General features: G+C 36.9%; 1 protein-coding gene across 1 annotated transcript in view; it reads left to right on the top strand.

The window, feature by feature from the left end:
* The window catches only part of LOC128986293 (N-alpha-acetyltransferase 15, NatA auxiliary subunit-like), a 125,579-nt gene that overhangs the window by 14,450 nt on the left and 90,081 nt on the right, over positions 1 to 21,048 (top strand). Inside the window, exons 6-11 of the mRNA XM_054406583.1 lie at positions 3,078 to 3,293; positions 3,541 to 3,720; positions 5,929 to 6,101; positions 7,171 to 7,323; positions 7,511 to 7,639; positions 8,236 to 8,449. Of these exons, the coding sequence (XP_054262558.1) occupies positions 3,078 to 3,293; positions 3,541 to 3,720; positions 5,929 to 6,101; positions 7,171 to 7,323; positions 7,511 to 7,639; positions 8,236 to 8,449 (1,065 nt within the window). The remainder of the gene's footprint in view (positions 1 to 3,077; positions 3,294 to 3,540; positions 3,721 to 5,928; positions 6,102 to 7,170; positions 7,324 to 7,510; positions 7,640 to 8,235; positions 8,450 to 21,048) is intronic.

Genomic DNA, 21,048 nt, shown 5'->3' with positions numbered 1-21,048 from the left:
ATCGGTATTCTTCTTTAGAATAATTTCATACAAGCCCAACGATCGACAAAGTTAACCATTAAAATAATATTGCAGCCTTTTATTACAAATTTAACTTTTGTTGTTGGTTTAAAGTTTTTTTTAAATCCCAGTTTCAAATATATCATAGGTCTATCAGGTACAGTTTACTTTGGACAAAAGGAATTAATTTTAAAGCTATTTTAACCCACTGCATATGTACCAAACATTTCCGCCTGGCTAATAAGCCTGGCATTCCTAGAAGGAACTGTTCTGTCCTGAAACATTGCTACTACTGTAGTTCAAACTTATTCCGAGGGATCGCAGCACTCGTCAGGTCAATAATTTCTTTCTGTCTACCTGCAATAGTTATTGTGTGTATTTTGGTTGCATATCCTGTTTTTGCAACAAGTTAGAGATTTGAGGTATGTTTTCTGTCAAAATGCCGTGGCTGTCTTGTTTACGATCGGGTGTAATAGACTGGTATAAAGATAATTTTGAATCGTCTTCCTATGTTTCTGAGAAGGAAGATAACAACTTATTACAAAATAATAATGAATAAAGTATATTATTGTTGCTTTTGTAATTCACTAAAAGAACTAAGAAATAGGAATTCCTCTGTGTAGGTAGGTCAATTTCGGTATGCCAATGGATTGAAAATATTTGACTAATCACTTGTTATAATTTTTGGACAAAATCGTTGAAACACTTTTTTGCTGCTAGTTCATCAAGTAATTCATCAGTAATTCATCAAGTAGTTCATTAAGTACACATATTACGGTAGGCGCAGTATTCCAATGCAAACCTAATTGTACTTGCATCATTGATTATAGGTATGAACAGTTGTGAGTTAGAATTACATCTATCTTGAGCAGAGTATTACATTTTAGTAAAACAACTTTTATGATAAAAGATTGATAGTTCCATGATTATCAAAGTAGATATATAGCTGAAAGGTTATCAGTTTAACGTTAATTTTATTTTGTTCAAACATTCCTCTAATGAAATTACTTGAAAAAGAGTGCATTGCAATGAATTGTTTATATGTTTATGCAGCCTGGTGATATTGCAATTATAAAAAAAAAATTGTCAATCATTTTACCTAAATAAAATAAAGACTCTACGGTACTTGGAAGTTTTGTTAGAGTAATGTATTAAACACAGGCTAATTATTTTCACTTTAGACTTAAACATAATGGGATATCTAATATTTTAGTCATACATTAATGCTTTACCCTACATACTCTGATGTCCCCATTTGCCATTTAGATAGGTACACATTTATTTTAACTTAAATATACGCAAATGATTATTTATAGTGACAGATAAAATAAAGGCGTAACAAAATAACTAAATTAAAATAGGCCTGTGTGGCTTAAAAATTTAATAATAAGCGGTCCAGTTGGATAACTGATAATGTGTTCTATAAGTTCTTTTGGCTAATATGTCAAACGGCACTTGTACATTCTCTAGGTAGTACTGTAACAATATAAATGTTCAAATAAAAATTTTAAATTAAATACCTATTACAACAACATTTAAAGTTAGACCTCTCTGTTGAACGATCCGTTTTCTCAAGTTTTGCACAGTTTTGATCCTAAAGGTTTGTTGTCAAGCTAAGTAATAAAAGATCCTCTTCATCCCTTACACCAAACATAAACGACAGTGGAAGGGGGTTAATCCAGTAACCATGTGTGATTAGTCATAAATCACCATCTGCCGGTGCAATCTTAAATTTTAAATTATTGGCCATTTTATTTTTTTAAATTTAAATGACTAAAAGTGGCCGATTTTATGAAAAAAGTGTTGGGGGCGGATTCTCCATCGAGGCAAAGGCGAGTCTTTTATTTACTTACCGTAAATTTAGTAACATGTAGGCCTACTTCTGATCAAGAAGTTATTTATAAAAAATATATGAAATATCACGGTTTTAAGTTGTAAAATGAGTCAAACCTGACAAGCTTAGCCTTATTCTACCCCATTTTACAAAACTATAAACCCTCACATTTCAGATATTTCTTAGTCAATCTTTTGAACTTTGTGTCCTTTCATAAAAAATTTAAAATTCGAAATATAATCTGGTAAATGAAGCGATTTTGGAAAAAGTTTAATTCTAGGTTTCCTGTTTATTTTGACCCAAGGAATCACTACGTAAATTATATCCACCTTTTTTAAACACTGTACCAAATGTGTCCATTAGCACTACAACTTATGCATAACAGATCCGATATTGATAAAATTAAATACAAAAGTGTAAACCTACGTTTATGCAAACAAGTTCACAAACCAGCATGATCGGACAATAGGAACTGGGATTTATGGGGGAAAATTTATCTATCCCATTTTTGAACCTAAAAACATTTTGTAAATTCTTTCCAAACCATTTTGTAGAGCTTAAAAAAAAATAATTTAGTACATTGAAGCGTTGTTGTATGCCTACTGAATAAGGAGAAAATAAAAAAAAGTGTAAATGTAAAATTCTCATGTTATTCTTGTGGAGAAAATGGGATCAGTTTTGCCCGAGTTATTGTGGTAACAGACACATAACATCAATAAATACTTATATATAAATTTGAACTGAGGTTGTTTTTGGCCTCTGGTTACCCCAAAACACCTTCAGTAATAGATTATTCCCTAGGTGAGAAATTTGCTACAAACATTTTGCAGTCAGTTTTTTGAGAATAAACCCAAACATTCTGGTGGTAATTTAATGTAAGAATATCTATTTTTGTTTCTACTACGTATGCCTACCCTACCTGATTTTAATAGAGTAATCCCTGTATAGGCATTATCGATAAATATGGAAAAATGTATAGATAATGTATTTAAAGTGGTTTTAAAAAAGCCATCCTTGATAAAGGGCCTTTTTACTAAAATATTGGTCTGTCAATATTTTTAGCGTTTTTTGTGTTTCAACTAAGACCTACATATTTGAAACGCAAGCAGTTGTCTCCCTTTATAAATAACTATGGACCCCTGGTAGGGTTTTCTACCAAATGACATAATTAACGATTGTTGAGAATGTTCAGTGACCATGATCAAAGCCATTGAACTCATTGAAGTCTGTTGATGTTTCTCAGGCAGCCTTTACTTGAAGCTAGGCAAGTTCAGTAGTGCTGCGGAGGTGTACAGGAAGCTATTACAGCGTAACCCTGAGAACACAGGCTACTACGGCAGTCTAGCAGACGCTCTACAACTACACAAGTCTGAGGAGAGACTGTCACTGCTGGCGGAGTACAGAGAGGTATATCCCAAGGCACTGGCTCCGGCACGTCTCTACTTGAACTATGCTCAAGGTAGAAACGACAAATATAACAATTCATAGAAAGTACTAATTTGCAGGTTATTATAATTTCCAGAGTTATGTCTTGTCTTATATTTCAAAAAGTTTTAGAAGACGATAGTCATTTCAAAATGTGGTAATTCACTTCTTATTTAACTAGTCTTCCTTATATGTAATAGTAATTTCTTTACAGAGTCTTAAAATGAGAACAGGTGGATTAGTAATGATCAGAACTGACAAGATATGTGTATGTATTGCAGGTGAACTGTTCAAACAGGAGGTAGACAGGTACCTGAGACGAGGCTTACATAAAGGAGTGCCTCCTCTGTTTGTGGACCTCAGGTCTCTTTATAAGGATAAGGAAAAGGTGGCAGTAATCCAACAACTAGCTGAGCAATACGTCCAAGCCCTCAGTAAAAATGGGCGGTTCAGTTTGGACGGTGAGTCATAATATCTTAGTTTGTGCTTGATGTAATTTTTTGTATCGATTTTATCAAGGACCAATCGTGGCAGGGTAGGGCAGTTGTAAATGAACAAAGAGAGGTTAACCATGATCCTTTGATTTTTGTTTCTTAACCTAAAACACATTATGTAGGCCTAATGTTCTGTGAAGTTTCCTATTGGAACTTGAACTAAAAGTTTCTTTGGCTAGCTAGCTGAGCTAAATTCCTAAAAAAATCTTGGTTCTTAATCAGTATCAAATAATTGATCAGTGATTGATTGGATCTAATAAAAAAAAAATATAGGTAACTTTTACCCATGTAGGTTTTACCTAAATTGTCTGTATGTACCATTTTCCACTGAGGATGCTCTTTCACAGTAAGAGTGAAACCTCTCACAGTGAATTTGATATTTTATACATGACTAGCTGTAACCCGCGGGCGTTGCCCCGTTTAACTTCTTAATTTTAAAGATGATCTCGTTCGCATGGCTCAATCACGTAATGGTTGAAGTCCGTTCGCTACGCTCACTCACCTTTAGGTTGGAGCTCGTTCGCTACGCTAACTCGCCTACAGGTTGAAGTTCGTTCGCTACGCTCACTCACCTTTTGGTTACAAATTAGCTGTTGTCATAAATGTAAAAGAAATAATAGTGCTGCACCCTGTTGGTAATCCTTGTAACTTTAATGCTATTGAACATCATAGAACAGAACCAACTTGTTTAATTGAAACAGCTGTTAAGATTCATTAATTCCATTTCTCATAAGGTTAACATGGGAAACTCCAGAGCCACTGGGGTGGAGCCGATATGACGGATCACGAAATTGATGGTGTATAAACCTATTCCATGAAATTCTACACGTATGTACCAAGTTTCGTGGCAATCGGTTCAGCGGTGTCTGAGTTTATCACTGCCAAACAAATATACAAACATCCTCTTTTATACTTATAGATTATGATCACTATATATTTCCCCTAATATTCCCCTAAAAAAAGTATAAATACCCCTGCAGTAACAAACCTGCTGACTAGGAAAATATCCATTAATATAAATATAATAGAGTTTTCACAAAAATATTTCCTTAATACGTCAGATTTATTTTCTATTTAAATAACATAAGGCTTGATGATTACTTAGGTATTATGATGCACCAGGGAAGGTAATTAACCCTTCCCAAACGGCGGCTGCAGGGCGGAGCCTTACTCACACAACCCGATCAATAATTTGGTTGAGGTTAAAAAAATAGTTGATTATAGACAGCTTTTTTATCAAAATAATTTTTTTACAAGTTTTATAACCATGTTGTGGCGTAGGTATACGTCCAACGCTCACTAAGGAATGCATTGATCTGCATATATATCTCTAAGGCTTGTCAATTTTGTTTAGGATAAACATTTATCTTTGATTAACTGTTCATTATTACCAAAGAACAAAACAGACTTAAGCCTATCTAATCCTAATACAATAAAAAATATTGATTCGGAATATTTTGAACCCAGCCGGCCAGTTTTGTAAACAATAGATGTTACGAGTTCAGTGTTGCCAACCCACCAATCAGAAATTTAGTTGAAAAATAAAAAAAGTTATGGCAACAATAATATTGATTAATGCCCTAAGGTAACTGTTGACGGCTAAGAAACAACTTTAAAATAATTCAAGAAATGATGTTAACATGTTTTGACGTAAGATTTGACGCGTCTTTGTCGTATATTTATGGCCAACGCCCAGGAAAAGTTAAGTGTTTTTTTTTGTAAAATTTTAACAGTACACTTTACCTAATCCCTCATGTGGCAGGAGATTCAATAATTTAAAAAATTGTCAAATTGTCTTAACACTCAGGAAAGCATAAATGTCAGTTACACATTTGCAAATGGCGACACTCCGTTCACCAACAATGCCAGTATTGCAGCTCACCGCTTAATTGTAGCATACACTGAAACTACGGAGCTACACACATAAACGGCCCATACTTTAAAACGTCCCTTGTATATATGAATTTGAAAGGATGGTATTTTTGGCCTCTGGGGACATAAAATAATAGAAAAACAATTAATTGGTCATACCATGAGACCTACGGTAATAGCCTATTTCTTTATGAAAAATTCCCTATAAGAGTTCATCTTTTACTTCCCTTTATCAGCTTCTACTACTCAACTCTCTCGTTATTAATTTAACAAATTAGACCAATGAGAACTAATTTTGTACAGAAACAAACGAGCCTAAGGAGCCTGCTTCTGCTCTGTTGTGGGTATATTACTACTTGGCACAACACTGGGACTTCTTGGGCAACACAGACAAGGCTCTGCAATACATCAATGCAGCCATTGAACACACACCTACACTCATAGAGCTCTTCGTCACCAAAGGCAGGATATACAAGGTATGCATTACAAATTAAGCCTTCAGCTAGTCAAACCTAATACATGTTGAAGCATCTTTGTCGTCTCTTGTGCAAAGCCGTTGGTATTGAAATAGCCTTGATACTCACCCTAGTTTATGATAATTATCACTTATTTTGTCACTGCACTGTTTATTTTGACGTTTGTCTTTGCATTACCACACAGAAGAAATTAGGGAACACTTTTTTCTGAGATACAGTGTAGTGTGCTAGGCTTTGCTGGCATCAACCAATAGCCTACCAGTTAAGTGTATAGAAGGTGGCTAAAGTCAGGGAGTATTTTGTATGTGTTTTTTTAGTTCTGAAAACTATAAAGTCGGTGATGTGATGTTCTGTAGGATAATCTAAACCACTACGGTTCTTTTTACTAAAAGATACATTTTGAAAATCTATATCATGAATTTTACATGACAAGAGATATAAGCCTAGACAAAAAAAAACTATTATTGCTGGCTAGCTACTAGATGCGCGACTCTCATTAAAAAGTAAATAATAAACTTTTCAGGTTTTTTTGTGAGGAAATCAGACTTAAATGAATGGGATAAAATTGACTCTGGCACAAGAAACAGAAAACCGTACAATATACGGTACAAAAAAATTATAATATTTCTTTGTCACTGACTCTAATAAAAATGTTTTGAAAATGATGTCAGTAACAGTTAAATACTTTAGTTTTGGTTATAATCTAATGTTTTGTGTTTCTTATTTAGCTACATTTTATCCCTCCTCATCCAGGCAAGCCTGCTATCCTTAGAAAATTCCTTAAAACCTAGGCCTCTATGATCTTCTTGTTACATCCCTTAGTAATTAGAAAATAAGATTTGACTCTATTCAATGTATTCATGTAAATATCAATAATGAATAAAGATTAGATTTGATTTGCTTTGTTTAATTAACTTGTTTGCTTGTGGTAGATATGTCTTTTGAATGCATTTGGCCAATACCACACAACTAGGGCTACTGTGTAAACTAAACTTTATCTGATAGAGAAAGTTTCTGAGGTTAAATATTCATACACAAGTTGTATTACACCAACTTTGTCATCTTTCAGCATGCAGGAGATGTAGTTGAGGCATTCAAGTGGCTAGACGAGGCTCAAGGTCTGGACACAGCTGATAGGTACATCAACTCCAAGTGTGCCAAGTACATGTTGAGGGCCAACTTAATCAAAGAGGCTGAGGAAACGTGTTCCAAGTTTACTAGGGTAAGTACAAACACATTTCTTTACTTGAATCTGTTGTACTTTACGTAAATTCTCTGGAGTTAGATAAAAAAAAATTGGAAAGATATGCTAATTGACAAGCTCTTTGTTTGCATAGTTGTATTAATGATTTCAGAGATAGTGGTGGAAGATAAGGATTTTCTATCAAAGTGGTCCCCATTTGTTTTAGGAAGGTGTGTCTGCAATGGAAAATCTAAATGAGATGCAATGCATGTGGTTCCAAACAGAGTGTGCCCTTGCCTACCAGAGGTTAGAGAAGTGGGGAGAAGCTTTAAAAAAGTGCCACGAAGTAGACAGGGTAAGTAAACATAAACAAACATTATTAACATTTTTAGGATATTAAATTCTGAAAAACAACTTCCATGATATAATTTTACTGTAAAACTATGAACTAGATGAAGCTTGAGGTCACTAATCAGTAGCCTCAGTGAGTAGACTTAATTTGTAAGTCAATTATCAAAATACTTCTGTGGGCTTCTAATCATAACACACTAAACTGTCAGTTTAGGTTTCTATCTAGAGATTTTGAAAGGAGTTAAAATCTCATAGCTCAGTACTTCAGAAACTTAACCTACATTAAACACAACCATCACCTCATTGATGACTTGTTAATGTCACTAAAAATTCATGCTCAGTCAAACTTGTATACTAATTTGAATTGTAGAATAAGGAGGATAGCGGCTAGCTTACTTTGAAGAAGTGCAGGTAGGCCATAAACAGAAGAGACACTGAACACACTGTCAGCATTGTGTCTTCTGTATGGTCTATGACCTACCTGCACTTCTTCAAGGTAAGCTAGCTCCTATTCTCCTTATTCTACAATTCAAAATACTGGTCTAGAGTTTTTCCTTAAAATAAACTTGTACACTAATTTGAACTTTTTTTTCTTTCTAGCACTTCTCAGAAATAATAGAAGACCAGTTTGACTTTCACACATACTGCATGCGAAAGATGACATTAAGATCTTATGTGGGACTCCTGCGGCTAGAAGACGTTTTAAGATCACATCCATTTTATCTGCGTGCTGCGAGATGTGCGATACAAGTCTACCTCCATCTTCACGACAAACCACCTCAGGACGAGACTGCAGAGCAGGATACCAATACAGGTGAGAGATGCATTTAATCAATTTTCTAAGTAGTGGTGTGTGATAGAATTTGTTCTCCATCTTCGTGACAAACCACCTCAGTATGAGACTGCGGGATAGGATACCAATACAGGTGAGAGAAGTATTTCATTAATCTTCTATTCTTCTCATAGTAATTAATGTATGATAAAACTTTACCTCCACCTTTACAAGGAGCTCACCCATCAGGGATCCCAAGTTGGCCAATATTCTGAGGAAAAGATCTAAACCCTTCAGATGACGCCTCCTAGTTGGCCCTGCTCCTCCAGGAAGGGCCCCTCTGTACTAAAGAAACCCAGACAAAGGAAGCCCAGGACTGAAGCTATACTGATAAAGCCCTCAGAGAGGGGGTGGTTTATTGCTGAAGTTTTGGGGAGCTTCAAGACTAAGGCCAAACCGTAAGATACAAAGACTGTCATCAAGTAAATCAGATGTACCTAGAGCTCTTAAAGCTCTTGAAATATGATGAAATGTTGGCTTTTGCTGGGAATGTCAATAAGGGCTTTGGGGACAAGGGTACCATTCATGAATTTGAGCTTAGGACTTAGGGTGGGGACCTTGACTGACTTCCCTGAGATCCTAAAAAACTCCTTGAAATTATGGATCACATGGCCTAACCGAAGAGAACAGCACATGACAGTTGCTTAAATGCAAGAATAATATGCCAGCATATTCCTGAATCTCATACACCTGAGAGTAGGATGAGCCAGTTTGCACATTTGTGGTTTCCAGACTCAACTGACACATCTTGGGTGCGAAACAGCATAGAAGCACCAGGGAGGGACTTGAAGCTTTTAGTCTCCACTCCACATTATCCCCAATGAGCCCGTTTGGTATTTTACTTCTTAAGATTTACCGCTTATATAGGAATATTAACCCTAGGACTGTCGTGTAGGAAATGCACTCTACAAACTCCCAGGGCAAAATACATCCTGGACTGCCAGGTCCGCACTCTTCCTGAATGAGGGCGGATCTCTAGCTTGAGAGTCATCAAAGACCTCACTACAATATATCGGATTTTTATAAACTTCATGAGCACCATCATGTGTACCACGTAGATGGAATTCAGACAAGCTGCATTTCAAGAAGTTAACCAATTTAATCTTGCGGGATAGTTGGAGAACCCAATTTCACTTGTTGAGGCTGGCGCTGAGGCATTGGTAATATAAAATATCTGATCCTGAGGATGATACTGATTTGACTTGGCTTGTAACCAGGCAATGTCGTGCAGGAGACTCTATTGTGACAAATGACCCTTGTACTGGGATCTCGAACGTTCAGAAAGCTTGTCTGAAAGCCAGATGTGCATTAATGGGGGGGGGGGGGGGATATTCCAAGGAAGATCCTTCGAAGAATTTCAAGGCTAAGTCAGCAGCCTACAGAGTTAAAGTTCTCCGCAGGGCGATGAACCAAAACAAGGCTAGCTCTTAAGGGAAACTTGTGAAAGTTCTCGACTCAGATTCTTTGAGACTGGGATACAAGATTGAAATTTGGTACCCAATCTCCACCTCCCATCGTGGGAGAACCGGTGCTATGGTGGATAATAAGAGTTGGGATGGAAATACCAGATCCTCCGTATAAAAGGCTCTTGGAAGTGTTGCTGATAAGTAAGCTTATAAAGAAGACTCTTGATGTGTGCAGTCCAGTTTAAAAGTGCTTCTTTATGGCTTTAAGGTGTGAGCAAGGTTGAAGAAAGAATTTGGTTGAGCCTTTGCCAATTGCAATGGCAGGATAGTTGGGAACAGGAGACTCGAAGAGGACAGACTTATAAGGCAGAACTAATGATGCAAGTAATATCGGTATGGCAAGGTTCTTGTTACATACAACTATTATCAGTCGTAGCTGATTTTTGATGGGCAAGTCCGGTTCACCCGACTGCATTTACTGTTTAGGTGATCCCAGCACAGAATACTTATCCTTCGGCTGTCCACGATGAAATGTGCTCCCAGCCAAAACTAATATAATTTTGTTAAGCTTCTTTTTTCATTTCCTAGTAATACATTTATAGCATACTAGCTGTGTGCCCGTTTTACGCACAGGGATCTTAAAGTAGTCAGTTGAAACCTTCTTATATTAGGAAAAGCAGTTGGTTTGCATATTTGCAGATATGCTGGCAAAACTATTTTATATAAACCTTCGCAAATACAGTATCTGACAGTTCAAGCCAAAATAAATGCTTCGCAATTAAATGCCACCCGGATCGTGTTGGTCCATATGTTAAATCCAATGATTAAACTAAAAAATGCTTTATGGATCCATGAGCCATAGCCCTAAGGTAAGCCTATAATTGAAAGTTACTTTCCACAATGGTTAAACGTATTTAAAGTACTACATCAACCTCACCTTTTAACACTTTATTCCGGTTGACATTTTCACTATCAAAGGTGCTCTTGTCCATTCCGTGAAACACTGAGAAATAAGGACATTAATGCGTTACCAACAGACATACACACAAAAATACAGAATTTAATTAAGGAATTTGCTATGCTTTAAGCTTAACAAAGTAGGCCTACATATAAAATTAGTATTTGAAATCTTTGTTTTGGAGCCTCCAAGCCCTAGGTCAGGTAAGAAATGAATTGCTGGACACGGATTGAGCCCTCTGGGCATAAGCAAACTTAAACTAGTTCTGATACTGTAGGCGAGAGTTGAGAAGTCCTTTGAGCCAGAGCGATATGCAGCAATGTTTGTATGTTGCCGCACAGTATTTGCAGGTGCTATTTTTGTTTTAACAAAGTGGATATGAGCCCTGACTGCCGCGTGGAACATGAGAAACCCGCCTAGCTGTCGAGTAGCAAGCGCCTGCATTTTTATAATAGGCCAGGGCTCAGAGGACTTCTCAACTCTCGCCTACAGTAAATTGCAACAAATTTCCAGGCTAGTTTCCGAAGATTAGAGGTTTTTAGTGAATAGTCTGTGGGTTTAAAACCCGTAAGAGACCCACACCACAGGCTAGCCATCTGTGTGCATAAACAAATTTTCCCACCTCTCCATAAAAATAAAGCTCCACCTTTACAAACCACCTCAGCAATACAGGTGAGAGCACAATTTCTTTTCAGTGTTGTTTGATACAAGTCTTCTTCCATCAGAGACTACATAGTGATTACCAATAATGAAATGTGTTTATTGTCTTGTGAATTTATACAAATTATTGATAATGTCCGAAAACTGCTAAAACTAGCATAGTCAGTTAATTAATACAATATACAATATTTACAAGAATACTACACACAAGGAGACATGTTACAATACATACTTTAATATTACAACCAAATAATCTTATTGTTAAGAAAAATGCAAGGCGTTTGGAATAATGGAAGTTATTAAACCCCATAACCAACTAAATCCAACAGTAATTTGGTAAATTTGCTAGCTATACTTAAAAATTAATAAAAGGCATTTCAAAAAAATCTTTTAGAGAATAAAAAGGGTTGTTCAAAAGCCATTTGTAGAATTAAGATTTAAAAGTTTGTTTAGGATATTTTGTTATTAAATGTATTAGCTTGTTGTATAGTAATTAAATACAGGTGAGAGAAACAATTAATCAATTTTCTCAATTTAGTTATGGGATCTAACGTACATCATATTCAACAATCCAGCCTAAATGAGATTTTTTACCTTAATGAGCCCTCAGGAAGAAGCGAAATGCTTATGGAGAATAGTCAGTCTGGAATTTTGCCCCCGAAATATGGAGAATAGTCAGTCTGGAATTTTGTCCCCGAAATGAGCTTTGCGTGGCGCCGCTACGATCGCTCGCGCAGAGGCCGCATTGCTCCATCTCTATCTCTTTCTAATCAGATTCTTTGTCTCACTGCTCACTCAGTCAGCTGACTTGGCCGGACGCTCGCGATAGTTACCTAGCTGGAACTATTGAAAATTCAAATATTTCCAGACTGAATTTTTTACAAAGGCTTTGCGCTTCTTAAAGGGTTTGTTTTCTTTGCCTTGAGCAGAGTTTGCTCATACTTGGCAAAATAGCCTAATATCCAATTACAGTAGATCCCTTTTTAACCGACCTTGCATTAACCGATAATCGGATTATACGGGTTTACTTATGACTTATCTATTGTAATTACTTAAAATACCCCCGCCGCAGCAAACCTGCAGACTAAGTGAATTTCCATTAACCTGATTGGATTTACACTAAAATGCCTCCATAAAAATATCACATTTATTTCCTATTTAAATAGAATTAGTTTAACGAGTACTTAGGTTTGCTGCAACAGGGAGGGTAAAAGTGTGTTTTTTTGTTGTAAAATGTTAATAGTTTAGTAAGAAATGAAAGTATTTTCCAAATTCGATCATAATATGTTCATAAACAAGCAAACTACAACAGTTGACTTATTCTCCATAAGAATAACATGGTAATTTTAAATTTACAATTTTTTTTCCGTAACCATTAGGCGCACAACAACGCTTCATTATACTAAATTATTTGTTTTTTTTAAGCTCTACAAAATGGTTTGGAAAGAAATTGTAAAATTTTGTGTTTTTAGGGTCATAATGAGAAAAACCTATTTTTACCCCATAGTCCGATCATGCTGGTTCGCGAACTCGTTCGAATAAATGTAGGTTTACACGTTTATACCAAATTTCATCAAAATTGGATCATTTTTGCTTGAGTTATTGCGCTAATGGACACACATATATATATATATAAAATATATATATATATAAGGGTGTAGCATAGAGCACAAGGGCCTAGATTTTTAGGATTTTTTGAGAGGATAGCAGGCTTACCTGAATGGGAAAGAGTCCAAACTGGCACAGGAAACACAAAACTTTACACTATATACACAAAACATTAGAATATTTCACTGTCACTGACAGTATTTTCAACTAAGGACATCTAGAAAACTCTCTCTTCCTTAGTTGAAAATGCTGTCAGTGACAGTGAAATATTCTAATGTTTTGTGTATATAGTGTAAAGTTTTGTGTTTCCTGTGCCAGTTTGGACTCTTTCCCATTCAGGTAAGCCTGCTATCCTCTCAAAAAATCCTAAAAATATATATATATATATTGTTACGAATTGAATTTAATAGACTTTGGTTACATTTAACCCCTATTTAAAAGACTTTGGTTTAATTAACTAATGTACCGTATGGAACCAACATATGATCATATGTTTGATTTTGATTATTCTGATTTGTAAACAAAGATAGTAGGTGATGTTATAAATTCTTAAGAATACAGCTCCTTTTAGAAAGTGGATAAAACAGGTTTTTTATTTAGCTATTACTTGTTAGAACCTGAAATCAGGGAGTCGCAGAAAAGAGACTTTGTTCTACTACCAAAAAACTGAAACTTATTGGTAAGTACGATGATTATGATTCTGTGTTTGATTCATGGCTTAACCCATTCACTTATGATTTTTTTTTTATCCGCCTAGGCCAAAACAAACGAATTTGTTGTGGCTAGTTTCATTCATTTCTGATTTAATTTTTTTTCAGGCAACATTTACTATTTATATGCAAGATATTATTATTTTCTTATTCAAAATTAAATGTAGATTCAAAATATATAAATATTTCCCCAAAAAATATAACTATAATTTTTTATTATACCATATAAAAATAAAATAAAAAAATTAAAAAATTTAAAAAAACTTTTTTATTGGTCATTTTTAGCTACATAGGGCTCATATATGTTTTGGAACTAGTCTATAATACTGTATGACACTTATAAAAACTCACCAAATGTCAAGCAAAGTTCATTTTGGTGTGGTATGCCTTGAAACACTCTGGCATGTGAAGTGCGACAAGGCAGAGCTCACACTCCCATCGGCTGTCACTGCGCTTTCCCTGGGCACTACACACCTTACATCTTCTTGAAGGTGTTTGTTTGACTTCATTTGGAGGAATAGGCCTAGGAAAATGTCCCCAAGTTGCTGCCTGGAGCCTCAGAGGTGTTTCTGAGTTGGATGATCGTCCTCTTCGATTGTACGGTGGCAGTTGTCGCGACTCAAACATTTGCTTGACAAACCTCTCCTTGAACTCACTAAACCCCAATTTTTTTCTGGTTAATTTTTTGAACACTACATAAGAGTTAAAAAGGCCAATGTCCATTATGTAAAAGAAGATCTTCTTGTATCCCTTAGCATACCTCCTCATACTAGGAAACGACGCTAATTGCTGATCCTCGCGGTCAATTCCACCCATTGAACGATTATAGTAGATCACTGGTTCTGGCTTTGTTATAATTTCTTGGGTAACTCTGTCTTTCTTGCCAGTTGATCTTTTGTCAGCTTTTTGATGAAAGGTAGACAAAATGCAAACTTGCTTCTTGTCCTGCCACCTTACTGCTAACATATTGTGGCTATAGGCTGTCTCGTAGTCGCCCAACTTAAGTTTACCCTCTTTGAAGCTCTCTGGCATGTTTGATCTCCACCAGTTAGCTGTTCCAATTACATTGAAACCTATTTGCTTAAGTCTATAGAAGAGAAGAGGTGAGGAATACCAATTATCAATTGTCAGAGTATGTCCTTTTCCTGCCAAATCTTTTGTCATTTCAACGACTATCGCCTCACTCGTTAACAGCTTTTCCTCCTGTGTAGAATCCCCACTTCCTTCTTCAACCGGTACATTTTCTTTGACTTCAGCTCCAGTATAGATCTTAAATTTAGAACAATAACCACTTCCAGATTCACAACACTTGTAAAACTTTATGCCAAATCTGGCTCTCTTCTTAGGATTAAATTGAACATAGCCCAACCTCCCTCGGAACTTCATAAGACTCTCATCGACAGCTATGTTTTCATCAGGTATGTACAGATGGGAAAACTTCCTGTTCATGTACTCAATAACATACCTTAACTTCCACAGTTTATCATTCACAGGTTTCCTATTATTGTCTGTAAGGTGGAAAAATGTGGACAGTAGCAAAAAACGGCGGAATGGCATCACTTTACGAAAAAAAGGGGTCTCAGTTACAGCATTAGGCGACCAGTATGATTGTATGGTTCTTTTTTTTACAAGCGACATAAGGACACACAGTGTATAAAAACAAGCCATCTCATCTGCAGTTGTGTCAAACCATTCTGAGTATATAGTTTTTCCTACCCCGCCTGCTTCGTTCTTTTTCTTAATTGTTTCTTTGGCATAATTATTAGTCTCTGTTGCAACATGTTGCCAAAAGTCATTATCAAGAAACGCATTGAAAACATCTAATTCAGAGGGAGCTGAGCCTAAACTTCTAGCCAAACTTGCTCTAACACCAGGACAACCAGTAAAAGGGATTTTATTTATTATATTACTTTCTATGGTACTGGTCCACTGCCAACCCTCCTTTTTCTTCTTTTTTGGTGGAGCTGTATCGTTACTAGTTTAAGTTTTGGACCTTTTAGTAGGCTTAGATGGTTGTGAAATAGCTTTTTTTCCTATAGGCCTACCTCTTCCTCTAGACCTGCCCCTAACAGGTTTACTTTTAGGCCTAGGGTCAGGAAAGCTAGGGTCGTCAGCTTCCTCACTCGGTGTAGGTGAGAGGGCAGGCACGATTGAAGATGCAAGCTGGTCAAATAATTCAGGCCTAATAGGCAAATCTAAATCAGATTGGACATTTGGAGGGGTCATAGGCCTATGCCTGCCACTATCTATATCATTTATAGGCCTAGAGTCAGGGAAACCAGGGTCGTCAGCTTCCTCACTCGGTGTAGGCGAGAGAGAAGGCGCGCTCATACTACCGCGGTATAACCGATCAAGAAACTGGACTGATTTAGGCAATTCTTCATCACGTGATGGAGAAGATACATGCTGATCAAATATTTCAGGCCTACTAGACAAATCTGAATTATATTGGACAGTAAGGGCATCTGGAGGGGTCATAGGCCTAGCATAGCTGCAAGAAGGCTGTTCAAGCAACAACTGGTCACTTTCTAAAGGATTAGGCCTAACACAATTAGTATTATGGTCTGGGGAAACTGTGGTCTCATAATCAATAGGCGTATTAGACTTATTACTCACTTGAATTCTGCTCCCTTCCAAATCATCATCATCACTCCAACCACTCTCCTCAAACAAGTCACAATCACTGTCACTGTCACAATCCCCTATAAGTTTTATAATGTCACTTTCATCTAACTCTTTTCCACATTCATCCACGAATACCAAGTTATTTTGAAGACTCATCGTATTATACAAAAGCTTTTCAATTGAATAATATAGTAAAACAAGATACTGTAGCTCAATCTTTATCACGACGAAGTGAAACACGACATGATAGGCCTAATAACTCAGTCATTATAACGACGAAAAAGTAAAATACTGATAAAAACTTACACTAAGTAAATTCTATAACTTATTTTATAAGATAACTACACTTTTCAATAAAATAATAAAGTAAAACAAGGCTCTAACACAATGTTTACATCGTCGAAGTAAACACAACAACGTATCAGCTGTGAAACCAGTGTAGACGTCGTCAGCTGCTAAGTTGCACCATTTCAACTTCAGTTTTTTTGCCGATTGGACTGGACTGAGATGACGAAAATATAACCAAAAGAAAGCCTGGAAATCATAGAACAAGAAGCATATGCGATCTATTGGATTTCTGGGGAACTAACTCGGCACAAACAGGTTTTAATAGCGGACGGCGATTCGCCGTCGCTTCACACAATGGCTAACGGGAGCGCGACGGCGGATCGCCGTCGTTGTAAGCGAAGGGGTTAATCTTGAAATAATCGAGAAAGATCCAGATGCTCAAGAGAATGTTCTTGGTCTCAAGTGGAATTGTGGACTAGACAAGTTAGGTTGTAATCTAAAACTGTTTGAAGGAGAACCTGTTGCATTTACACGATGTACTCTACTTTCCACGGTACAGCGGATTTACGAACCCATTGGATTCAAGATGGCAGTAAGCATCACAATGAAGATACTGTTGCAAAGGTCCTGGGATAAAAGTAAAGAATGGGATGACCCTCTCCCGTTGGATTTAGTAAAAAACTTATTCAATGATTTAGATTGGATACAAATTGAAGAGGAATGTAGAATTCAACGAATAAAGTGGAAATTTAATGCTCCCGCTGCACCATGGTGGGGAGGATATTGGGAGCGGTTAATATGTGTGTTAAAGGACCTTCTACAGAAAAATTTAGGACGAGCATCACTGTGTTATGTGACTGTCTTATGGACAGCCGTTCCTTGACTTATTACAGTTTTTTTTTTTTTTTTTTATCGAGGGCCAGGCTTACAAGTTACCATGGGATTGCATCGCAGCTAGAACAGCTTATTGTGCACCCTCGTTCACAGATCCTCATTCTCCGTCAAATCCCAGGTCTTTGGTGAACCGTGAGAGCCTTTTGACTATGGTGACCTTTTTTTCCCTTTGATCTCCCAAGGGATCTCATACGCAGACCTTGTAGGGCTGGGCACATAAATATACCTTCACAGCTTTCACAAGGTCTCTGGCTGGGGCAAGCCGTAGCGAGATTTCCCCGAAAGGACTCAGCTCAGACTGAACTTGCTTGACCAGCTAATCCTTTGTGGCTGCGCCAGCACAGCCTCCACCTTTCTTCCTGGAGGCTTCATTAGAGTTAGCTTTAGGGGTACCACCCTTGCTCTGCTTTTTCCCAGCATCCTAGTTCCCGGAGGAACTGGCTTTGCAGGCAGCAGAGTTAGGGTGCTTGGCAGCCCACACCAGCCTCCTCTCACTTCTGGATAGCACCTTTTCGCCTTTGGCTAAAGCATCCGCTATCCTCCGTCTTTGCAACTCACCCCTGGAAAGTCGTTTTTCGTACGAGGGATCTCATACGCAGACCTTGTAGGGCTGGGCACATAAATATACCTTCACAGCTTTCACAAGGTCTCTGGCTGGGGCAAGCCGTAGCGAGATTTTCCTGAAAGGACTCAGCTCCTGAACTTGCTTGACCAGCCAATCCTTTGTGGCTGCGCCAGCACAGCCTCCACCTTTCTTCCTGGAGGCTTCATTAGAGTCAGCTTTAGGGGTACCACCCTTGCTCTGCTTTTTCCCAGCATCCTAGTTCCCGGAGGAACTGGCTTTGCAGGCAGCAGAGTTAGGGTGCTTGGCAGCCCACACCAGCCTCCTCTCACTTCTGGATAGCACCTTTTCGCCTTTGGCTTAAGCATCCGCTATCCTCCATCTTTGCAACTCGCCCCTGGAAAGTCGTTTTTCGTTCCTTTCCGGTTTCTGCGAGCTTGTCGTCATCGTCAGATTTCAGTTGACCTTCCTCCTCCATTTGGGTCAGATTGTCTACATTGTTCTCACGAATACCGGGTATTTAAGTCCACCTCCCCAGTGACCCGATTAGAGAGGTAAGGGGTGCGTACGACTGGGTTACCCCTGGTTCCCAGAAGGCTCCGTTAAGACACTGAATATTAGGCCCCCAGTGCCACAAGACTCTTGGCACGGATCGCATTACCTTAGTCTAGACTTATTACAGTGACAACCAGAATGAACTTACGAATGGTCTTATACAAATTGTTGTACTGTTAAAGTATTTGATGTTTACTGACTTTATGAATTAAGTGTTTGTAAATTGTTGTCGAACTCCTCAATTTACAAAGGTGGGGAGTGTGTTACGAATTGAATTTAATAGACTTTGGTTACATTTAACCCCTATTTAAAAGACTTTGGTTTAATTAACTAATGTACTGTATGGAACCAACATATGATCATATGTTTGATTTTGATTATTCTGATTTGTAAACAAAGATAGTAGGTGATGTTATAAATTCTTAAGAATACAGCTCCTTTTAGAAAGTGGATAAAACAGGTTTTTTATTTAGCTATTACTTGTTAGAACCTAAAATCAGGGAATATTTAATATTTTTAAGGATTATCCCCCTAAGTTGTAAAATATATATATATGAATTTGAACGGATGGTGTTTTTGGCCTCTAGGGACCTCAAAACGAAAAAGTAAATCGGTCCCGGGTCCAAGTCTTACCATGAGTACTACGGTAATAGCTTATTCCCTTTATGGGAAATTCGCTAAAAAGGAAATAAGTGTAATTTAATTTTTAAATAATCCACGCACAACTTCAGAGTAACAATTATTTAATTCCAAATGAATAACACTTAATTTTTAAAAGTTTTTATTGATTTCCTGTTTAGCTGACCTTTTGAGTTATCCGATCTAGGTCTGGTCCCGTTAGGGTTGGTTTAGAGGGGGTCTACTGTATATCCTTTTCACCTTCTACCCTTATACCGTAGTATCCAGAAAGTATTGCTTTTGTCCAAATTTTCGAGTTTGAGTTTTTGGTGGATATCCCTTTTGGATCCCCTTGAACCCAAAAAAAGTTGTTTTACAAAGTGATGTCTGTCCGTGTGTTTGTGTGTGTGTGTGTCTGTCTGTCAGTCTGTTGTGTGGATGTGTACAGAACTACAGACCACGCCTGTGGTCTGATTTTGATTAAATTTTGTATGTGTACTACCGTAGGTACTAACCCATGTTATCTCCCTGTGTTTTTTTTATTTTTAAATTTTTATTTTTAATGGTGATTTCCCCATAAAAACCCATAGATAAAAAATTAAAAAAATTCTCGAAATTGACCAGAACCAGGTTGATTACAATTTAGTATTTTATACTCCTTTTGACTCTGAACAAGATGGTATACCCCCCCCCCCCCCCATTAGTGTGCAAATTACGATTCAAAAGTTATTGTGTGTTGCATGCTCACGTGGTGGTAGGTACGCCTAAAAACTTATATATTTATACACCTAATGAAAAAAAAGCATTGTTTATCCACTAGCAATTAAGTAAAATATTCCATTTTTATTCTTGATATACATTTTTATTATTCATCGTAAAAAACAAATTACCATTTAAAATAATAGTTTTTAAGCGCAGCAACGCGCTCCGGGTAACAGCTAGTAGTTAATATTGATTATAATTAGACTATATTATTTCCATTCTTTGTTAATAATTATTAATTATTATTATTAAATAGTTTGAAAATAGATGGGCTTAAATAACTACAAAACATCAGTTATAACTTTCAGTAAAGCCATGTGAAGACGAAGAATACCAATCAATACCTAATTGTATTAAATATACTGGATTAGTCTTGACAGAAATCAGGCTAAGGCCCCAGGTCACAATTTACCACAAATATAATCCATCAAATTTTTGTGTGTGAAGAGAAGTAGTTAATAATAACAACAAATTAAAACCTGTAACTTTGTTTAATAAGATAACTCCAATGATCTACATGTTCTAAAACAGTGTGAAAGTAGCTGGATATAGCAGGAGATCAGTGTTGATAACAGTAGCCTGCCAGGTGATAAGGTCGGATACTGTAGTTTCCACACTGAGGAGAAAGGTTAGGGCGTGGCTACTTTGCTCCAATTTCATTTCTTTGTCCTCTTTCTAGTCGTAACCTGCAAGCTGGTGCCGTTCTGTACCTTACTATACCAATATTACAATTGGTCATTTGAATCGTTAATGTTAAATTTACAACCATTTATATGACTTTAAACCAATTTATTTAGTTAAACACTAGTCAAATGTGTCTGCATGTACTTTTAGCATTACCTATTCCTCCATCTTACCTATTACCTTTGTGAAACGTTGAGAAATTCTATGTAGGTACTGTTGTTTTGTTTTTGTATCTTATTTGAAAATCCATT

The sequence above is a fragment of the Macrosteles quadrilineatus genome, unplaced genomic scaffold (assembly GCF_028750875.1).
Source record: "Macrosteles quadrilineatus isolate MER2022 unplaced genomic scaffold, UCM_ALF_1.0 Scaffold_2__2_contigs__length_208266976, whole genome shotgun sequence".
Lineage (NCBI taxonomy): Eukaryota > Metazoa > Arthropoda > Insecta > Hemiptera > Cicadellidae > Macrosteles > Macrosteles quadrilineatus.
This window is presented reverse-complemented; position numbering and strand designations above follow the sequence as displayed.